This window comes from Muntiacus reevesi, chromosome 1 (genome assembly GCF_963930625.1).
Source record: "Muntiacus reevesi chromosome 1, mMunRee1.1, whole genome shotgun sequence".
In the NCBI taxonomy this organism is placed as follows: Eukaryota; Metazoa; Chordata; class Mammalia; order Artiodactyla; family Cervidae; genus Muntiacus; species Muntiacus reevesi.
Window position 1 is genome coordinate 11,053,895 of NC_089249.1, and position 23,665 is coordinate 11,077,559.

Consider the following 23,665-nt stretch of genomic DNA (forward strand, 5'->3'; position numbering starts at 1 on the left):
GAATAAAATGACTGGAGGACAGGAATATTGAAATAATTCGGTCAAAAGAAGACAGAAATTAGACTTTTTAAAAAGTAGAGAAACCCTATGAGAACTATCAGATTCAATCAAACAAATCTGAGAATAATTGGTATACCAGAAGAAAGCGAGGGGTGGGGGGCAGAGAGTTTATTTTAAAAAATAACTGAGAATTTTCCAAACCTGGTTCCTCTGCCACCTTGATTTAGAAACCTGAGATCAAATTTCCAACATCCATTGGATCACATAAAAAGCAAGAGAGTTCCAGAAAAACATCTACTTCTGCTTTATTGACTACACCAAAGCTTTTCTTTGCCTGTGTGAATCACAATAAACTGGAAAATTCTTCAAGAGAGGACTACCTCACCTGCCTTTCTCTAATTATTAGAGAAATGCAAATCAAAACTACCATGAGGATTAGAATGACCATTATCAAAAAGTCTACAGATAATAAATACTAGAGAGGGTATGGAGAAAAATGAATCCCTCCTGCACTATTGGTTGGAATGTAAATTAGTGCAGCCACTATGGGAAATAGTATGGAAGTTCCTCAAGAAATTAAAAACGGAGTTGCTATATGATCCAGTAATCCCACTCCTGGGCATATAATGGGACAAAACTAGAATTCAAAAAGGTACATATACTCCTATGTTCATAGACGCACTATCTATAATACCAAGACATGAAACAACCTAAACGTTCATTGCCGAATGAATGGATAAAGAAGTTGTGATACATATATACAGTGGAATACTACTCAGCCATAAAAAAGAATGAAATAATGCCACTTTCAGCAACGTGGATATCTAAAGTAAGTCAGAGAGAAAGAAAAATACCATATGATATTACCTAGAAGAAATAGATAAGTTTCTAGAAATGTACAACCTACCAACACCAAATCAGCAAAAAACAGAAAATCTGAAAAGATCAATAATGATTAAAGAGAGAGAATCAGTAATCAAAAGTCTCCCAACACAGAAAAACCACAGGACCAGACAGTTTCACTGGTGAATTCTACCAGACATTAAAAGAATACAAATCCTTCTCAGACACTTACAGAAAATTGAAGAGGGGGGAACACCCCCAAACTCATTCTGCAAGGGCAGCATTACCTTGATACCAAAGTCAGATAGGGATATCACAAGAAAAGATAACATTGGACCAATAATCTTAGTGAATATAGATGCAAAAATTCTCAAAATATTAGCAAGCCGAATTCAAGAACACAGTAAAACAATTGTATACTACAGTCAAGTGGGATTTATCTGTGATGCATGACTGGTTTAACATATATACATTTTAATGTAATATATCAGATTAATAGGATGACATATAAAAATCATATGATATCTCAATAAATGCAGGAAAAGAATTTGCAAAATTTGACATTCTTCTATGATTAAAAAAGAACCCTTGACAGATTGGGTATAGGACAAATAACTTTAGCCACATACAGCAAACTCTTATCTTGACTTTTGCCTGCCATAGCTCTGGAACCAATCATTTCTCCAAGGAGCCCTGGTTCCTTTTACTAGGGAATGGTATTTAGAAAACAAGATCCGGACTTGAGGTATGATTACTGCTCTTAGGGTGCCATTGCTTCCAGGCTCAGGGAGCACCTCTTTTTCAAGTGTCCTGACCATCTTTCTAGAAGATACGTTCCCTGTGCTTTGGGGGAAAATAGGGCTTCCCAGGTGACACTAGTGGTAAAGAATCCACCTGACAAATGCAGGAGAGTCAAGAGATGCAGGTTCAATTCCTGGGTCAGGAAGATCCCCTGGAGGAGGAAATGGCAGCCTACTTCAGTATTCTTGCCTTGGAAATCCCATGGACAGAGGAGCCTGGTGGGCTACAGTTCACGGGGTCACAGAGAGTGGGACACAACTGAAACGACTTAGCCCGTGGGTTAAAACAGTGGCATATTCAGAGTACTCAGCTTCTGAAAATAGTACTGGAAAGCCAATATGCTCTGTTCTCTTTCCTTCCCTAGTTCTTCAGTTTGGATTTACAACTATCTTTGTGGCAGCTTTTCCCCTAGCACCACTTCTGGCCTTACTGAATAATATAATTGAAATTCGACTTGACGCTTATAAATTTGTCACACAGTGGAGGCGACCTTTAGCTTCAAGGGCCAAAGATATAGGTAAGTTGGATTTGGGGGTGTTTTTTAAAAGATATTAATTGTCTGGTAGATAAAATTAAAAGAGCCACTAACTTTAGATATTTACATATAGTTTCCATGTAAGATGACTAAATCTTGCAAAATAATAATTATATTAGCTTTAAATAATATTAGATAGCAAGTACAGTTACCTGTTTGAAAATTTATAATTTCCAGTGCTAGAGAATTTGTGCTTACATAGATTCTCAGTTTGGTTGTTTCTATCCTAGGATGCTAGAATTTTAAAATTTGATTTATTACCACTTCCTTTTGAAAGTAGATCTTGCATTTGCTTAAGTTTGTTTTGCTCTTTCCTAAATGTCTGCCTGAGTCACAGGAACATGGTCCCATTTTTCTAGAGGCAGAGATGGCTTTTGGTTTTTGACTAGAGGTGCTAAGTTGAACCAGCGTCTTTTATTCATTTCTGCATTCAGTGCTTCATATAGACCTGGCAGGTGCTCAGTCAGCGTGTGTGGAAGAGAATTCAGTGTGGACGTTACCTCAGTGGTCTCTTAACCTCCAGATGAAACAGACATGCAATGAGCACCTACCTTGGGTCATGCACCAGGAACTTGGTCCATAACGATGAACTGGAAGGATCCAATACTTACCCTGAGGATCTCCTAGTCTGGTGACAGCTTGACACTGCATATGCCAGCCAGTCTTAGCAGATGGCATTTGGTACCTTATCATCAACCAGAATTCTCTCCTTATGTCTGAAGCTGATTGAGTTTTAAGTCATGAGCATTGGCACTTGTGTGCAAACTCCTTCAGTGCCAAGGTGTTTGCAAGTAGAAATTCTTCCTTCTGGTTGCAAGTATCAGTATTTGGAATGGTGGAAGGACCCATGGAAAGGACTATTGAAAATTAGTTACCCCAGTTGTTTTCATACTTATTTGCCTCTGCTGTTGTATCTGGAATTAACTAAAACTTCTCTTTGAATAGGAATTTGGTATGGGATTCTTGAAGGCATTGGAATTCTCTCCGTTATTACAAATGCATTTGTCATAGCGATCACATCTGACTTCATCCCTCGCTTGGTATATGCTTATAAGTATGGACCTTGTGCAGGCCAAGGAGAAGCTGGGCAAAAGTAAGTTTGCCATAAAACCGTCATGGAATCCCCATTCCCTAGCCATTGTGTATGGCTGGACACCCAAACAGAAGCCTCTGCTTTGGAGTACATGGGACACAAGTCCAGGACAAGAAGGCCTGTTGTGGGGGAGGTGGGATTATAATATAACAATACTTTTGGCCAAAGAAAACATCCTGTTCTACTGAAGGGCTGGGAGTCATATAGAGCATACAAGTTTTAGATGGAATCAAATGTGAGAAGAGCAATTAATCATTTTTCCCACTCTTGCCCACCATGAATTTAAAAATGTGTGGTATTCTGGGTAGCAAAAAGAAGTAGTCCTTGATTATAGTTATGCCATTTTTATGAGTTTGTAAAAATATAATTTGATTCCCCTTGTGTCATTAGCTGGACTCTGCAAATTTTATATTTGCAGAAATGTTCAACCACGTGCCAGGTACCCATAAAGTACTCAATAAATACTTGTGGAATAAGTAACTGAATGGTTCTTTCCTGGCTCTTGACTTTACCAGTGTCAATATTATCATAGGCAAAGTGGGTAAACTTAACTCCCTGAGGTCAGTTCTATAGCATCACCTCAGTGATCCCCAAAGCTGTATTTCTGGTCAGATAAAGCCTTGACAATGTCATAACACGTCCCCTAGCTTTCACTTCTATTAATACATCCTTGGGAAAAAAGATGTAAAAAGTCCTAACATACTTCAGTGGGAAAAAGTACAACAACCCTGTGTGGTTAATGTCAAAATAATCTAACTGTGGGGTTTAAATGTCTGTAGGTCAGAGTAGACCGTGTGTTGGTGTCACAGGATCATTTCAGTCCCCAGAAATCATCTCACTTGGGCTACTGCTTATTCAAACAAACAGCCCTGCCTCTTGGCTTACTAGTTTGAGCCAAATTAATTCATCATCTGTAGCTGTTATAGTTCCACCAGCCCTCAAAGAGGACAGTGCTACCAAACAAAGTTGGTTGGATTCATACCTGTGTAGTCTAGGTCCAGCTCACAATCCAGTTATTTGAGGAAATTTCTATAAAGTTCATTACTACACTAGCCACGTGGTTGTTAAACACACACACTGTAGCAACTTTAAGTGAGCATACCATCCCATTTAAAGAAAGATTTAAAAACTTATGTTGTACTATGTATGCATTTCTTTCTAACTGTAACTGTTGTCAACATTTTGTGCTTGACTTAGCCTAGAAAAGCTTACCTATATTCAAACCACATTCATGTATGGTTTGATTCTCAAAACAATTCAGGGAGTGAGGACATGTATTATTACCCTCATTTTGAAGAGCAGAAAGAGATTGAGAGATTAAATCCAGAATCATAAGGCAGGACTCATCGTAAACCTCACAGCTCTCAAGGCCTGTGCCAATAAGCCATTATCCAACTCATCAATAGTCAACTCTGTGGGGTTTAAATTCCAGTGGTTATTCCCATTCTTCTCTTATTTCAAATATTGTGAAACCTGTCTTGTTCTGCTGCTGCTGCTGCTGCTGCTGCTAAGTCACTTCAGTCGTGTCCGACTCTGTATGACCCCATGGACGGCAGCCCACCAGGCTCCCCTGTCCCTGGGATTCTCCAGGCAAGAACACTGGAGTGGGTTGCCATGTCCTTCTCCAATGCATGAAAGTGAAAAGTGAAAGTGAAGTCGCTCAGTCGTGTCTGACTCTTAGCAACCCCACGGAGTGCAGCCTACCAGGCTCCTCCCTCCATGGGATTTTCCAGACATGAGTGCTGGAGTGGGTTGCCATTGTCTTCTCCCTGTCTTATTCTAGAGGGAACCAAAAAATAAAGTAGGAGCAGTATGTACAGTTAATAGTGAATCAATTCTTTAGACTTTTGGCAGCCTATTAGATTTAAGACAGTGTTCATGGTGATTAGAATTTATCTAAATAGCCTCCTTATATTTCAGTTTTATTGTGCTCTCCAGTCCCTTTTTTTTTAAAACAACCTTTCTCTTAACCTTTGCCACCTTCAATATTTATACATCCACTTTTTAATCTTCTACTCCATTGTTCATTTTTCTTGTTTTCAAGTAGTTACATTTGTCTATGTTTCTCCATGAATCTTATTTTCTGTCCCACCAGCTACTCTATTACCCTTTTTAGGTTTCTTCTTTTTCCAATTTAAAAATGCTTCAGAGATGACTGAACTCATAGAGGAGCAGCATCATCAAATTTTAGATGTCATAGGCTTCTGGGACAGCACGTGCAGTCAGAGTCAAATCCCACTCACGATTTAGTCCAGTTGTAGAAATGTCATATTTCAATTTAAATTGACCCAAGTCAACAGTACTTCAACCAGACCCATCACCTTTCTCCCAACCTCCAGATTTCTTTCAGGCTTCCCTGGCTCCTCCACGGATGAGAATTTCAAGCCTCCATCCAGGGTCATTCAGTTCACAGGCCCCTTGTCCCTATGACAGCATGCTTCAGTTTATTCCTAGCCGTGTGTTCCAGCTAGTCTCTCCCCCAGCACACACGCTCTGCAGACAAGCCTTCAGTGACACAGTGGGGAGGACAGTCTCATTTTCAGCCAGATCTGGAACGCTGTGGTTTGAGGCATGGTCTCCACACAGTGGGTACACAAGAGTATTTCAGACATCGTCATCTTCCCTCTCAAGACACTGTCTTTCCTGCTGCCTGTGATCAGACTGTTTATTGTTTATAAAATGAAGTCACTTCCTCTTTGAGGGTATCTTCCCAGGGGCCGTTTAGAAAAGAGCTTAGATAACAGAAATCACCTCTGGGCAGACATCAGGAGGCAGAAATTGTGAAATAAAATTGAAGGTGCAAATTATAAAATTGTTCCTGCCAATCAGAGTTAAAATTTCAATCAACAAACTAAATTTTTTTCTCAGAAAGCACAAATAATCAATTTTATCAGTTTGATCCCTTACCCTCAATGAATGCATCAAACTAATTACTTTGGTATCAGATAGACATAGATTATAGTTTGGGAACATTCCCTTACAGTTTGGCAACATTCTCTAAGGATATATGCAGGCCCAAGAATTACTGTGAGGTATGTACCTGCTGTACATGATGTAGTGATAAATAAGATCAAGGTAATTTTCCTGTAGAAATAGTGATCTCATAAGGAGTTATAGACTTGATCAAGGACACTGCTCAAATTTTCACAGAATGGGTTATGAATATCTGAATGAACTATATTTATAAACTATAAATCAATTAAATAGATCAACATCATAATCAGTTTCAAAGTTGTATTTCAAAAGATAAAGCTGATGGTTAAGTGAAAGTGTTAGTTGCTTAAGTTATTTATTATAGTCATCTAAAAAGCATGTCTGACTTTAAATGCACAAACCTGATCTCATTTCCCCTGGATTTTTTGCCCTGTTACCCCATGCTTTGTGAGTCACAATGCCTAAAATCTCAAAAGCAAATTTACTTTAGCAGAACTCATAGACACTCTGCAGTGAGTCTGACCTGGAATCAACAGATTCAAAAGTCAGCTTCTCATTCTGTTCTCTCCCAAATAACAGTTATAGTAAGTATAACTATGAGTGTGTGTGTTAGTCGCTTAGTCTGATTCTTTGCTACCCCATGGACTGTAGCCTGCTAGGATTCTCTGCCCATGGAATTCTCCAGGCAAAAATACTGGAGTGGGTTGCCATTCCCTTCTCCAGGGGATCTTCCCGATCCAGGGATTGAGCCCAGGTCTCCTGCATGACATGTAGATTCTTCACTGTCTGAGCCATCAGGGAAGCCAGGTATAATAATCATCTCTAGTTCATCCTTTCCCCCCATAGTAAAGGATGGAAAGCAATAAATAATGAATAATGTTAAAACCAGAATTCTCACATTTAAATATGTCTTCTCAGGCATTACTTGGACAAGGTATGCATTCTAATTCAAACAATGCTGCCTTTTCACAAGACATTTTTCTGAATCTCCTTTCTTAGCAATGCCTGCGGAGGCTACCTGCCAGCCCCTTAAGGAAATTATTATTTTATGTTCCCAGGAAACACCTCCTTTGTCTGAAACCTTTTTCTCCGTTCCTCTCACCTCTCCCTGATCATCAGTGTAGCCTCCTCTTCGCTGTGTCTCACTGGGAGCTGGGGCTGTGTCACACGGAGGGTCCACGGACCACCTGGCAGTGAGCGGAATAGCAGACGTGGGATCTGCCGCTGCCTGGGGCCTTCCTGCTGTAACGGGAGGCCGCTGGGCTGACACGTGGATGCCACTGGGATCGAAGCACACCGTACGGTGAAGCGTGGGAAACCTCACTTCCCTGAATTGATGCCGGTCCCAACTGTGTGATGTTGGCAAGCCCAGATTCTCCCACGGTGGAAACAGAGACAGTCCAGCATTCCCAGTCCTCCTCATCCTCTGGTTATGAAAATAGCATGGAGGAAACACTTACACAGTTGACAATATGTATATATGTACTAGCTTCACATGTAACGCATAGGACCCAGAGGGAGAACACGCCCACTTAAAGGCACATTTTCAGCTTGATTTATGAGACATCAAATGAATATGCTTAATAAATAGTTCAGTGACACACCCCTTTTATTTTGAGGCTTTAAGGTGTTCAGACCGTGAGACAGGTATTTCATTTGAATGTAAGTTCTCAGTTGAGGTTTTTTCAACAGCAGCCATTAGACAAGCAGCTTTAATCTCAGTAAAGCTCAGGGCTGCGTTATGAGAGAAGAGTGTAGGAGGGCCTGGAAATAATTATTCCATTTCGACAATGGCCTGTTTTTTGCCAGTTTCCAGAGCACCTTCCCCTTCCCACAGCCCAGCTCCTGAGAAGACTCTGCTCCGTATTTCACAAAACCGGCCCCCTCTCTGACAACTAATTATCATCAAGACACTGATTTGTTTTCATGTCATGTTCTAGGCAGTTCATATATGAGGGGGAAATCATTTCAAATTACCCTTTTAAGGAGTGATGGGGAGGCCTGCTGCCAGTGGGAGAAGGGCATACTTCCCATACACACTCTCTGACCATTACTTTCACTCATGAGTGACTTGACAAATGAGCCCCTCTGCTTGGTTCACTTAAGTCCAGCCTTTTCTTGAGCAAAGAAACAGAACCCATGTGCTCCCAGAACTGTATCTGTGTCATCACTTGGGTCTGATATTCAGCCACTTTGAATAATCACATCAGACATACTAATGAAAAGAGTCTGAAAACCATTATTTATTCTTTCAGTTGATAATTACTTGTTGACCTCTTGCTAGGTGAATGCAATAAAATGAATAATAGCCACTCAGGTTTATTAAGATCTTGCTATATGCTAAGCAGTATAACAGAGTATATAAGCAGTACATAGGCAGATATGTTTTATGCATATCATTTTATTACCACAGTGACCCTGTGAGGTGGCCTGTTTGTTGCTTTAAAGAAGTTGCATACTTTGTCAATATGACATGGTTAGAAAGCAGCAAAGCTACAATATATGACCCCAAAGCCCAAGTTTCTTCTACTGTAATATACTGAACCCCCAGCACAGGCTGAAAGCCATGTCCTCAAGAAGCTTATAATCCTAGGTAATAATTTGATTCCTGATCCATCTTCCAGACCTTGACAGAACCCCTGATACTTTAGGTCCTCTCCAATCAAATCCATTACATTCAATATTTACTGGATTCCTACACTGCGTGAGACTGTCCTAGGATACCAAAGTATTGATGATACCTCTTTTGATTCAAAAATAAAAAACACTACAGCCCAAAGGAGAAGACATACATGTATGCAGCCAACTCTAGGATAAGCTCTATGACCATTATAAAGTAAATACAGCAGCACCACAGAGAGAAGGGAATGAAGCTTCTGACTAGGCATATTAGGACATCTTCACACAAGAGATGGCATTTCAGCTGGCCATCGGAGGATGGACACTGTTACCACTTGTACAAAATGAGTAAGGAATCCCAACATAAGCAGAGGCATGGAAGCATATGATACATGAAGGAGACATAATCTAGCATGATTGTGGCATGGATGAATTGGGGAGGGGGTGTCATATCCATACCAATTATATTCAGGTCATTATAAGAAAGTATATGCTTTGCCCATTCACTTCAGTCGTGTCCAACTCTTTGCGATCTGTGGACTGTAGCCCACCAGGCTCCTCTGTCCATGAGATTCTCCAGGCAAGAATACTAGAGTGGGTAGTCATACCCTCCTCCAGGGGATATTCCTGACCCAGGAATCGAACCCATATCTTTGGCGTCTCTTGGATTGCAGGGAGGTTCTTTACCTACTGAGGCACCTGGGAAACCTCCACATAAGAAAGTATAGACAACCAGTAATGAAGGAATGTGATTATGTGTACATGTATGTGTGTATTTATGAAAGGAGCCATGACCTTTCCTCCTCCATAACTAGTATGCAATGCTTATGCAATGCTTTCACCGTTTCACTGAAGCATTGCTTGGGGTAGTGCTGTTCTATACGATGATTCTGCACAAAAAGGACCAGAAGAAAAGAAATGACTTGTTTCTCATTTAACACAGCCAGGCTTTTTCAGTGTATTCCAACTTGAGTGCTGTGACAAGACAGGGCCAGGTAAGACACCTATAACTGCAGGAATTTCTAGCAAGTAGACCCTTGGTGGATTGGATGCAAAGGTGATCAGAGTCTAATTACAGAATCTGTTTTCATTTTTAGGTGCATGGTTGGCTACGTGAATGCCAGCTTGTCTGTATTCCGAATTTCTGACTTTGAGAACAGATCTGAACCTGAGTCTGATGGCAGTGAGTTCTCGGGGACTCCTCTCAAGTACTGTAGGTAAGTGTAGCACACTTGACCTCGGCTGGGCTGGCTCTGTCGTGGGGAGGTGTTGCATAGATAACAGCCTTTTTTTTTCTCCATTTATTTTTATTAGTTGGAGGCTAATTACTTTACAATATTGTAATGGTTTTTGCCATACATTGACATGAATCAGCCATGGATTTACATGTGTTCCCCATCCCGATCCCCCCTCCCACCTCCCTCCCCATTCCATCCCTCTGGGTCTTCCCAGTGCACCAGCCCCAAGCACTTGTCTCATGCATCCAACCTGGACTGGCAATCTGTTTCACACTTGATAATATACGTTTTGATGCTGATAACAGCCCTTTTTGACTGAGCGGCTTTAAAGCAGGGATTCTCAAACTTTAACTATGCATTACAGTCCTCTGGAGGATTTTAAAATCTCTTCACCAAGCTGTGACCCAGACTGATTAAAACACAATCTCTGAGGTGAATCCCAGGCTTCTAGATCCAGGAAGCCCATGTAAGAGGAACCCAAAGAGATCCCCACTAAAACATTATATTTAAAGTGTCAAAAGTTAAGAAAAATAGAGAATATTAGAAGCAGTAAGAGAAAAGCAACTTGTTACATACACATAGGGATATCTCATTTTTGTGCACTTCACAGATACTGCATTTTTTAAAAGTTTAAGGTTTGTGATGTCTCTGATAGCTCAGTTGGTAAAGAATCCACAGGAGATTCCGGTTCGATCCCTGGGTTGGGAAGATCCCCTGGAGAAGGGAAGGGCTACCCACTCCAGTATTCTGACCTGGAGAATTCCATGGACTGTGTAGTCCATGGGGTCACAGAGTTGGACACGACTGAGCGACTTTCACTTCACTTCACAAGGTTTGTGGCAATCCTATGTTGAGAATGTCCATCAGTGCTGTTTTTCCAATAGCATTTGATCACTTTGTGACTCTGGCATGTTTTGGTAATTATCACCATATTTCAAAATTTTTCATTATTATATTTGCTGTGGTGTGGTGACCTATAATCAGTGATCTTTGGTGTTACTACTGTAATTGTTTTGGGGTGCTACAAACTATGCCCATGTAAGAAAGACAGTAATAAATGTTACATGTGTTCTGACTACTCTTTTTTTACCTGCTTTTCCTGTCCTTGGATTCCCCTCTTCCTTGACACAACAATATTAAAATTAGGCCAATTAATAACCTTTTAGTGTCCTATAAGTGTTCAAGAGGAAGGAAAGCCTCACATCTCTGACTTTAAATTAAAGCTAGAAATTAAAATTAAAATCAAGAAATGACTAAGCTTAGTTAGGAAGGCATGTTGAAAGCAGAGGTAAGCCCAAAGTTAGGCATCTTAAACTAAACAGTTTGCCAGGTTATAAGTGCAAAGGAAAAGTTCTTGGAGGAAATTTAAAGTGCTACTCCAGTGAACACCCAAATGAGAAGTAAAACAGCCTTACTGATGATCTGAAGAAAGTCTTAGTGATCTGTACAAAAGATCAAACCAGCAACAACATTTCCTTAAACCAAAGCTTAATCCAGGGAAAGACCCTCACTCTTTCAATTCTGTGAGATCTGAGATAGATGTTCCTCATCCACAGAAAAGTTTGAAGCTAGCAGAGGTTGGTTCATGAGTTTAAGGAAAGAAGCTACCCCTATAACATGCAAGTGTTATGGCAGAACGTGCAGTTATTTATCCAGAAGGTCTACCTAAAATATTTAATGAAGGTGACTACACTAAATAACGGATTTTAAAGATAGATGAAGCAGCCTCTGTTGGAAGAAGATGTCATCTAGAACTTTCATAGCTAGACAGGGGAAATCAATGCCTGACTTCAAACTTCAAAGGACAGGCTGACTCTCTCATTAAAGAGTTAATGAAGCCGGAGACGTGAAGCCAGTGCTCATTACCATTCTGAAAGTCCTAGGGCCCTTAAAAATTATGCCATCTAGTCTGCAAGTGTTCTATAAATGGAGCAACAAAGCCTGAATCACAGAAAATCTGTTTACAACATGGCTTTCTGAATATTTTAAGCCCACTGTTGAGACCTACTCCTTAGAGAAAAGATTCCTTTCCAAACATTGCTGCTTAAGACAGAGACTAAATGATAAGAGTAGAAGGACGTGAACTCACCTCTTCTTACAAAAACACCAAAATCACAAATAACTGCTGAACAACCATCAACTAATAACTAGTGAAACCTACAAAACTAGATATTCTATACCCAAAAATAAAGAAGCCACAACAGGATAGTAGGAAGGGTGCAATCATCATAAAATTAAATCACAGCCACCACCCAGTGGGTGACCCACAAACTGGAAAAGAATTATACCACAGAAATTCTCCCACAGGAGTGAAGGTTCTAAGCCCCATGTCAGGGTCCCCTGCAATGGCAAGCAGAGCCCCAGAAAATCTGGCTTTGAAGGCCAACAGGGTTTGATCACAGGAATCCCACAGGTCTGGGGAAAACAGAAACTCCCACTCTTAGAGGGCACACACAGGGTCTTGTGTGCACCAGGACCCAAGGAAATAAACAGTGACCTCGTAAGAGCCTGGGCCAGACCTACCTGCTAGTATCGGAGGGTCTCCTACACAGGTAGGGGGCAACTGTGGCTCACTCCAGGGACAAAAACACAGTCAGTGGAGTTCTGAGGAGTGCTCATTAGCATCAGCCTTCCTGGAGGCCATCATTTTCTCACCCAGACCTAGCCTCACCTTACAGCCGGCAGGCCAGGACACTTCAGGCCAAACAACGAACCAAGTGGGAACACAGCCCCACTCATCAGCAGACAGGCTGCTCAGAGTCTTCCTGAGCACACAGCTGCCTGATAAACACACCTCTTGGCATGGTCCTGCCCTGAGTGACAAGACCCAACTCCACCCACCAGCGGGCAGGAACCAGTCTCTCCCACTAAGAAGCATGAACAAGTCTCTTAGACCAGTCTCATCCACCAAGATGAAGACAGCAGAAGAAGAATTACAACCTGCAGCCCTCAGAATGGAAACCACAATCACAGAAAGTTAGACAAAATAAGACAGCCAAGGAATAGGTCCCAAATGAAGGAACAAGATAAAGCCTCAGAAAGACAACTAAATGAAGTGGAGACAGGCCATCTGCCCTAAAAAGAATTCAGATTAATGACAGTAAAGAGGATCCAAGAGCTTGGAAAAAGAATGGAGGCGTAGATCAAGAAGATAAATGTTTAACAAAGACCTAGAACTAAAGAACAAACAGAGGTGAACAGTACAATAACTAAAATGAAAAATCCACTAGAAGAAATCAATGGCAGAATAACAGGCAGAAGAATGCATAAGTGAGCTGGAAGACAGGATGATGGGAATTGCTATCATGGAATAGAATAAAAAAAAAGAATGAAGAGAAACGAGGACAGTGTAAGAGACCTCTGGAATAACATTAATTGTGCCAACATTTGTATAACAGGGGTCCAAGGAAGAGAAAGGACCTGAGAAGATATTTGAAGAGATAATAGCTGAAAACTTCCCTTACATTGAAAAGGAGTCACTCAAGACCCAGAAATGCAGAGAGTTCCTTATGGGGTAAACCCAGGGAGGAACGTGCCAAGACATATAGTAATCAATTTGACAAAAATCAAAGACTAAAAGCAATGAAGGAAAATAGCAAATAACATACAAGGGAATTCCCATAAGGTTATCACATGATTTTTCAGCAGAAACTCTGAGGCCAGAAGAAAGTGGCACAGTGTATTTACAGTGATGAAAGGGAAAAACGTACAACCAAGAATACTCTACTCAGCAAGACTCTCATTCAGATTTAACAGAGAAATCAAAAGCTTGACAGACAAGCCAAAGCTAAGAGAATTCAACACCACCAGACCAGCTTCGCAACAAATGCTATAGGAGCTTCTCTAGGTGAAAAACAAAAGGCCACAAAATTATGAAGGTAGGAAATCATCCCATACACAAATATGACATCAAAACCAGCAAGCTTGAGAAAAGGTGAGCACAAATGCAGGACACTGGAAGTGCATGTGAAATTAAGAAGCCAGCAGCTTAATCTTTTATATGTATGTGCGTGTACACATGTAGATTGCTATATCAAAACCTCATGGGAACCACAAACTGAAAATCTACAATATATACACACAAATAAAGAGAAAGGAATCCAAACACAACTCTAAAGGTCGTCATCAAATCACAAGGCAAAAGAGGAAGGGAAGAAAAATGAATTACAAAAATAAATCCAAAACAATTAACAAAATGGCAATAAGAACATACATATTGATAACTACCTGAAACAGAAACAGATTAAATACTGCAATCAAAAGCCGCAGACTGGATGAATGGATACAAAAAACAAGGCCCATATATATGCTGTCTGCCAGGTGGCTCAGTTGATAAAGAACCCACCCACAAACACAGGAAATGCAAGAAATTTGTAGGTTCAGTCCTTGGGTTGGGAAGATCCCCTGGAGAAGGAAATGGCAACCCACTCCAGTATCCTTGCCTGGGAAATCCCATGAACAGAGGAGCTTGACAGGCTATAGTCCACAGGGTTGCAGAGAGTCAGACACGACTGAGTGCACATGCACACACACACATGCAAGACCCACTTCAGATCTAGGGACACATACAAACTGAAAGTGAGAGGATGGAAAAGGTATTCCATGCAAATGGAAGTCAAGGGAAAGTTGGAGTAGCACTACTCATATCAGACAAAATGGACTTTAAAGCTGTTACAGGAGACAAAAGAAGAGAACTACATAATGATCAAGAGATCAATCCGAGAAGAAAATATAACAATTGTAAGTACATACGCACTCAACAAAGGAGCACCTCAATATATAAGGCAAATACTAACAGCCAGAAAAGGAGAGATCAACAGTAACAAAGTAATAATGGGGGACTTTAACACCCCACTTTCATCAGTGGACAGATCATCCATACAAAAATTCAATTAGGAAACACAGGCCTTAAATGACAAATTAGACCAGGTAGACTTATTTATGTTTACAGAGCATTCCATCCAAAAGCAGCAGAACACACATTCTCAAGTGCACATGGAGCATTCTCCAGTTTGACCACATGCTGGGCCACAAAGCAAGCCTTGGTAAATTTAGGAAAACTGAAATCATATCAACCATCTTCTCTGATTATGTTATGAGATTATCTATCAGCTACAAGAAAAAAAACTAAAAACACACAAACTCGTGGAGGTTAAACAATATGCTGTTATACAACCAATGGATCACTGAAGAAATCAAAGAGAAAATTGAAAAAATAGAGACAAATGAAAACAAAAGCATGATGGTCCAAAACCTGTGGGATGCAGCAAAAGGAGTTCTAAGAAGGAAGTTACAGCAATGCAGTCTCACCTCAGGAAACAAGAATCTCAAACAACCTAATCTTTACACCTAAAGCAACTAGAGAAAGAAGAACAAACAAATTCCCAAAGTTAGTAGAAGGAAAGAAATCATAAAGATCAGAGCAGAAATAAATGAAATAGAGACAAATAAAATAATAGAAAAGATCAAGGAAAGTAAAAGCTGATTCTTTGAAAAGGCAAACAAAATTGATAAATCTTTAACCAGACTCAGCAAGAAAAAAGGGGAGAGGGCTTGAATAAAATAAAATAAGAAGTGAAAAAGGAGAAGTTACGCTGGACACCACAGAAATACAAAAGATCAGAAGAGACTACTGCAAGCAACTACATGCCAATAAAATGGACAACCTAGAAGAAATGGACAAATTCTTAGAAACTACAATCTCTCAAGACTAAACAGGAGACAATAGAAAATACAAACATACCAATCACAAGCACTGAAATGGAAACTGTGATTTAAAAACTCCCAACAAACCAAATGAGTTTGAGCAAGCTCCAGGAGTTGGTGATGGACAGGGAAGCCTGGTGTGCTGCAGTCCATGGGGTCACAAAGAGTCAGACATGACTGAGAGACTGAACTGAATAAACCCAAGTCTGGGGCCGGACTGCTTCACAGGTGAATTCTATCAAATATTTAGAAAAGAGTTAACACTATCCTTCTGAAACTGTTCCAAAAAATTGCAGAGGAAAGAGCACTTCCAAACTCCTTCTATGAAATCATCATCACCCTGATATAAAAACCAAATAAAGATACCACAAAAGAAAATTACAGGCCAATATCACTGATAAACATAGATGCAAAAATCCTAAAACAAAATACTAGCAAACTGAATCCAACAATACATTAAAAGGATCATACACTATGATCAAGTGAAATTTACCCCAGAAATGCAATGATTTTTCAGTATTGGCACATCAATCAGTGTGGTATATAACATCATATATTGAAGAATAAAAACCATATGATCATCCCAATAGTTTCAGAAAAAGCTTTTAACACATTTAACACCATTTATGATAAAAATAAAAAAAACTCTCCAGAAAGTGGGCATAGAGCAGACATGTGTACATGCATGGCAACTCGCTTCAGTTGTATCTGACCCTTTGTGACCTATGGACTGTAGCCTGCCAGGCTGCTCTGTCCATGGATTCTCCATGCCCCCTCCAAGGGAACCCAGGGATCAAACCCATGTCTATTACATCTCTTGCATTGGCCAACATGTTCTTTATGACTAGCGCCACCTGGAAGGCCCAGAGGGGACATACCTCAACATAATAAAGGCCATATATGACACAGAAGAACTATACAAAAAAATATCTTCATGACCCAGATAACCACAATGGTGTGATCACTCACCTAGAGCCTGATATCCTGGAATGCGAAGTCAAGTGGCCCTTAGGAAGCATCACTATGAACAAAGCTAGTGGAGGTGATGGAATTCCAGCTGAGCTATTTCAAATACTAAAAGATGATGCTATGAAAGTGCTACACTCAATATGCCAGCAAATCTACAAAACTCAGCAGTGGCCACAGGACTGGAAAAGATCAGTTTTCATTCCCATCCCAAAGAAAGGCAATGCCAAAGAATGTTCAAACTACCGCACAGTTGCATTCATCTCACACGCTAGCAATGTAATGCTCAAAATTCTCCAAGCCAAGCTCAACATTACATGAACCAAGAACTTCCAGATGTTCAAGCTGGATTTGGAAAAGGCAGAGGAACCAGATATCAAAGTGTCAACATCCATTGGATCATTGAAAAAGCAAGAGAGTTTCAGAGAAACATCTACTTCTGCTATATTGACTACGCCAAAGCCTTTGACTGTGTGGATCACCAACAAACTGGAAAATTCTTCAAGAGATGGGAATACCAGACCACCTGACCTGCCTCCTGAGAAATCTGTTTGCAGGTCAAGAAGCAACAGTTAGAAATGGACATGGAACAACAGACTGGCTCCAAATTGGGAAAGGAGTATGTCAAGGCTGTATATGTCACCTTGCTTATTTAAATTATATGCAGAGTACATCAGGCAAAATGCCAGGCTGGATGAAGCACAAGCTGGAATCAAGATTGCCAGGAGAAATATCAATAACCTCAGATATGCAGATGACACCACCCTTATGGCAGAAAGTGAAGAAGAACTAAAGAGCTTCTTGATGAAAGTGAAAGAGGAGAATGAAAAAGTTGGCTTAAAACTCAACATTCAGAAAACTAAGATCATGGCATCTGGTCCCATCACTTCATCGCAAATAGATGGGGAAACAAAGGAAACAGTAACAGACTTTATTTTCTTGGAGTCCAAAATCACTGCAGAGGGTGACTAAATAGCCATGAAATTAAAAGACACTTGCTCCTTGCAAGAAAAGCTATGACCAACCTAGACAGCATATTAAAAAGCAGAGATATTACTGACAAAGGTCCGTCTAGTCAAAGCTATGGTTTTTCCAGTAGTCATGTATGGATGTGAGAGTTGGACTATAAAGCAAGCTGAACTGATGTTTTGAACTGTGGTATTGGAGAAGACTCTTGAGAGTCCCTTGGACTGCAAGGAGATCCAGCCAGTCCATCCTAAAAGAGATCAGTCCTGAATATTCATTGGAAGGACTGATGCTGAAGCTGAAATTCCAATACTTTGGCCACCTGATGTGAAGAACCGACTCCTTTGAAAAGACCCTAATGCTGGGAAAGATTGAAGGTGCGCGGAGAAGGGGACGACAGAGGATGAGATGGTTGGATGGCATCACCGACATGATGGACATGAATTTGAGTAGGCTCCAGGAGTTGGTGATGGACAGGGAAGGCTGGTGTGCTGCAATCCATGGGGTCGCAAAGAGCCGGACATGACTGAGTGACTGAACTGAACTGATGACAGAGTTACAGCTAACAACATACTCAATGGTTAAAAACTCAAAGCTTTTCCTCTCAGACCAGAAATAAGACAAGGATGTCCACTCTCACCACTTTTGTTCAATATAGTTTTGGAAGCCTTAACAAAAGCTCACTAATGAGTGACAAGATAACACATGATACTGTAAAACCCCCTGGTAAAGGTCAATATATAGAAAACATACTGAAATAATCAGTTATAAAATTAGTATGAAAGTCACAAGAAAAAAGTCCAAAAAAATGACTGTAACTACAATAATTAGTTAAGGGATACACAAGGTAATAAAAATGTGAGTTGTCACATTAGAAACATAAAACATGGTGAGGGGAGCTTTAGGATGCCAAAAATGTAGCACTTCAGAAAACATTCAAACTTAAGTTGCAAACAACTTAAAACAGACTGCTATAAATCCAAGCTGTTATATGCGTGCCTTATGCTAACGACAAAGCAGAAACCTATAGTACAACACAAAAGGTAGTGGACTCTAATCATAAGACTGAAGAAAGTCAAGCCCAAAAGGGAGAAAGCAAGAGAAAGAGAAAGGAACAAAGAGAACTGCACAACAGCCGGGAAAGAAGAAACAAGAGGGAAATAAGCACATACCTATCAATACCTCTTTTCAGTGTAAGTGAATTAAATTCTCCAGTTAAAAGACATAGACTGGCTGAATGGAAGAAAAAGTAAGACATCTCAATGCTGCCTACAAAAGACTCATTTCAGATGCAAAAACACAAACAACTCAAACAGGAAGGGATGGAAACAAAGATTTCCATTTTGTGAAAATGGAAATCTAATGAAAGTTGGAGTATCTATACTTACATCAGACAAAATAGACTTAAAATAATAACAAAAGAAGGTCATTACATAGCGATAAAGGGGTCAACCCAACAAGAGAATATATTTCCCAACACAGGAGCACCTAACTATATAAAACAAATATTGACATACCTATAGCTAAAGGAAGAAATGAACAGCAGTACAATAATACTAGGGGACTTTTATACCACAGTAGATCATCCAAACAAACCAACGACAGCACCAAAAAAGAATCAATAAACATTGGTCTTAAAGGACTTTAGACAAAAGGACTTAACTGTAAGTACAGAACATTCCATCAAAAGCAACAGAAGTTACATCTTCTCAAGTGCACATGGAACGTTCTCCGGGATATATCATGTTATGTCACAAGTCTCAATAAATTTAGAAGACTGAAATCATATCAAGCATCTTTTCTGACCATAATGGTATGAAATGAAGCAAGAAATCAATTACAGAAAGAAAACTGGAAAAGTTACAAATAATGTGGAAACTAAACAACATGCTACAGAACAACCAATGGTTCAAAGCTATCAAAAGAGAAATCAAAAATTACCTTGAGACATTTGAAAATGAAAAATACAACATATCAAAACACGGGATGCAGCAAACACAGTTCTCAGAGGCAAGGTGACAGTAGGAAATGTCTACCTTAGGAAACAAGAAAGGTCTCAAACAGCGTAACTTTACATCTCAAGGAACTAGAACAAAGTCCAAAGTTAATAGAAGGAAGGAAATAAAGTTCAGAGGGGAAATAAAACTAAAAAGATGAAACTAAGAGCTGATGCTTTTAACAATGAACAAACTCAACAAACCTTTAACTAGACTCACCAAAAACCAGAAGACTCAAATAAAACCAGAAATCAAGAAGAGATATTACAACTGATACCAAAGAAATACTAATGATTTTAAGAGACTATTAGGAACAGTTATATGCCAACAAATTTGACAACCTAGAAAAGATGGAAAAATTCCTAGAAACATACAACCTACCAAGACTGAACCAGGAAGAAAGAAAATCTGAACTGAGTACTAATAAAGAGAGTGAATCAGTAATCAAAAACCTCCCAACAAACAAAAGTCCCGAAGCAGATGGCTTCACTATGAATTCTTCTAAATAGTAAAATAAATTCTACTATTAGTCAAATTTTACTAGTATTCTATTAATACCAATTTTTCTCAAACTCTTTCAAAAAGCAGCAGAGGAGGGAATGCTTCCAAGGTCATTTTATGTCACCAGCAGTACTGGACAAAGGCACCATAAGCCACAAACAAGACACTGAAAGAAATTACAGGCCAAAGTCACCAATGAATAAATGCAGAAATCCTCAACAAAATATTAGCAAACCAGATTCAGCAATATTTTAAAAGGCTCATACACCATAATCAAGTGGGATCTATCCTAGGATTGCAAGGATGGCTCAACATATGCAAATCAATGTGATATACCACATTGACAAAGAATAAAAATCAATCATCTCAATAGATGCAGAAAAAAAATTCACAAAATTTAACATCAATTATGATTAAAAAAAAAAAACCTCTCAACAAAGTGGTTATAGAGTGACTGCATGCACTTCAACATAATCATGGCCATATATGACAAACCCATAGCTAATGTCACAGTCAAAGGTGAGAAGCTGAAATGAAAGCTTTTCCTCTAAAATCAGCAACAAAACAAGGAGGCTATCACCACTTTTTTGCAGCCTAGTATTGGAAGTCGTGGGCTAAAAAAGAAAAGAAATAAAAGGCATCCAAATCAAGAAGGAAAAGGTAAAATGGCCACTATTTGGAGATGACAGGATATTCTATATAGAAAATCAAAACACTGTTTTGAACTAATAAATTCAGTAAAGTTGCCTGATATAAAATCAGTATACAAATAATGCTATACACTAACAACAAGTTGTAAGAAATAGAAATTAAGAAAACAATCCCATTTACAGTTGCATCAAAAATAATGTCTAGGAATAAATTTAACCGAGGAAATGAAAGACCTGTACACTGAAAACTGTAAGACACTGATAGAATAAACTGAAAACAGGAATTTTTAAAAATACTTCATACTTATGGATTTTAGGAATTAATATTGTTAAAATGTCCATACTACCCAAAGCAATATACAGATTCAGTACAATCCTTATCAAAATCCCAATGGCATTTTTCATAGGAGTAGAATAATCTTAAAATCTGTGTGGACAGGGAGGCCTGGTTGTGCTGCGGTTCATGTGGTCACAAAGAGTTGGACATGACTAAGCGACTGAACTGAACTGAAACAAAGACCCAGAATACCCAAAGTAACCTTAAGAAAGAAGAAAAGGCTGGAAACATCTCTCTTCCTTATTTTAAAGTATATTACACCTCTCTTCCTTATTTCAAATTATATTATAAAGAAATAATAATCAAAACAGTCACAGTAACAGTAATTAGTACTATTAGCTGACATAAAAACAGACACATAGATCAGCAGAACAGAATCAAGAGCCCAGAAATAAACCCACACAAACATAGCCAATTTATGACAAAGGAGTGAAGAATATACAATAGAGAAAGGATAGCGTCTTCCTTTCTGGTGCTGGGAAAACGAGACAGCCTCATGCAGAAAATGAAACTGGACCACTGTATTACACCATACATAAAATTTAACTCAAAAATCGATTAAAGATTTTAAGACTTGAAACCATAAAAGTTCTAGAAGAAAACAAAGGCAGTAAGCAACTTGACACCAGTTTTGGTGATGATGTCTTAAATCTGACACCAAAAACAAAGCAACAAAAGCAGAAATATACAAGTGGGAGTATATCAACCTGCACAGCAAAGGAGATCATCAACAAAATGAAAAGGCCATCTACTAAACAGGAGAAAATATTTGCAAATAGTTTTTCTGATTAGAGGTTAATATCCTAAATATATAGAGAACTCATATATTCAATAGCAAGGGGAAATGTTATTTTTAAAAGGGCAAAGGATCTGAACAGACATTTTTCCAAAGAAGGCATAAAGATAAGTCAAGATACTTGACTATACTTAAAAGATACTCAGTGTCAAAAAAAAAAAAAGATACTCAGTGTCACTAATCATCAAGGAAATGGGAGTCAAAACACAATGATGTAGCACTTCACACCTGTTAGAATGGCTATTGTCAAAAAAGCTGAAGAATAACTAGTGTTGCCTAGGGTATGAGGAACAGGGAACCCCCATGCACTGCAGCTGTGACTGTAAATATAGGGGCCACTAAGGCACTGGTACCGGAGAAGGACATGGCAACCCACTCCAGTGTTCTTCCCTGGAGAATTCCACGGACAGAGGAGCCTGGCAGACTATATAGTCCGTGGGGTTGCAAAGAGTCGGACACGACTGGGCGGCTAACACACACACACACACACACACACACACACACACACGGCACTAGTGTGGCGGTTCCTCAGAAAGTTAAAAACTGAACTGCCATATGATTCAGCAATTCCACTACTGGGTATTTATCCAAAGGAAACAAATCCCCAACTCAAAAAATAGTCTGCACCCCCATAATGCTACAGTACTGTAGCATTATTTACAATAGCCAAGACAGACTTAGAAACATCTAAGTGCCTACTGACTGATACATGTATAAAGAAAATGTGGTGTGTATATGCAATGGAATATTATTCAAACATAAAATAGGAGGCAATCCTATTGGGACAGCATGGATGGATTTTGAGGGTATTATGCTAAAGTGAAATATGTTAGACAGAAAAAGACAAATACCATATACTCTCACTTATGTATAGAATCTAAATAAAATCTGAACTCACAGATTCAGAGATCAGACTGGTAGCTACCAAAGGCTTGGGGTTGGCATGAGCAAAATGCATTATAAAGTAAATTAATTCTAGGGATGTAATGCACAGTATGATAACTATAGTTAATAATACTGTATTATATATTTGAAAATTGCTAAGATTGCCTTAGGTGGTATAGTCATTTTAACAACACTGATTCTTCCAGTCCAAGAACATGGTGTATCTTCCCATCTCTTGGTGTCATTTTTTACTTCTTTCATAAGTATCTTATGGTTTTTGGAGTACAGGTCCTTTGCCTCATTAGGTAGGTTTATTCCAAGGTATTTTATACTTTTTGATGCAATAATAAATGGGATTATTTCCTTAATTTTTTTCCTTAATGACTTAAGGCAATCTACAATTTCAGTAAAATCTTTTATCAAATTACCAATGACATTTTCCACACAGCTAGAACAAAAAAATTAATTTACATGGAAACACAAAAGACCCTAAATAGCAATAGCAACCTTAAGAAAAACAGAGCTGCAGGAATCAGGCTCCTTGACTTTAGACTATATTACAAAGCAAGAGTAATCAAAACAATATGGTACTGGCACAAAAATAGAAATATAGATAGATGGAACAGAATAGAAAGCCCCAAAATAAACCAACATATTTGTACTCAATTAATCTACAACAAAGGTGGCAAAAATACACAATGGAGAAAAGACAGTCTCTTCTGTAAGTGGTGCTGGGAAAACTGAAAAGCTACATGTAAAAGAATGAAATTAGAACATTCTCTAACACCATATACAAAA

At 39.2% G+C, this 23,665-nt stretch overlaps 1 protein-coding gene across 1 annotated transcript in view; it reads left to right on the top strand.

Annotated features, from left to right (window-relative positions):
• ANO4 (anoctamin 4) overlaps positions 1–23,665 on the top strand; it is a 215,330-nt gene that overhangs the window by 177,890 nt on the left and 13,775 nt on the right. The window contains exons 22-24 of the mRNA XM_065921006.1: positions 2,009–2,161; positions 3,125–3,272; positions 9,923–10,042. Of these exons, the coding sequence (XP_065777078.1) occupies positions 2,009–2,161; positions 3,125–3,272; positions 9,923–10,042 (421 nt within the window). The remainder of the gene's footprint in view (positions 1–2,008; positions 2,162–3,124; positions 3,273–9,922; positions 10,043–23,665) is intronic.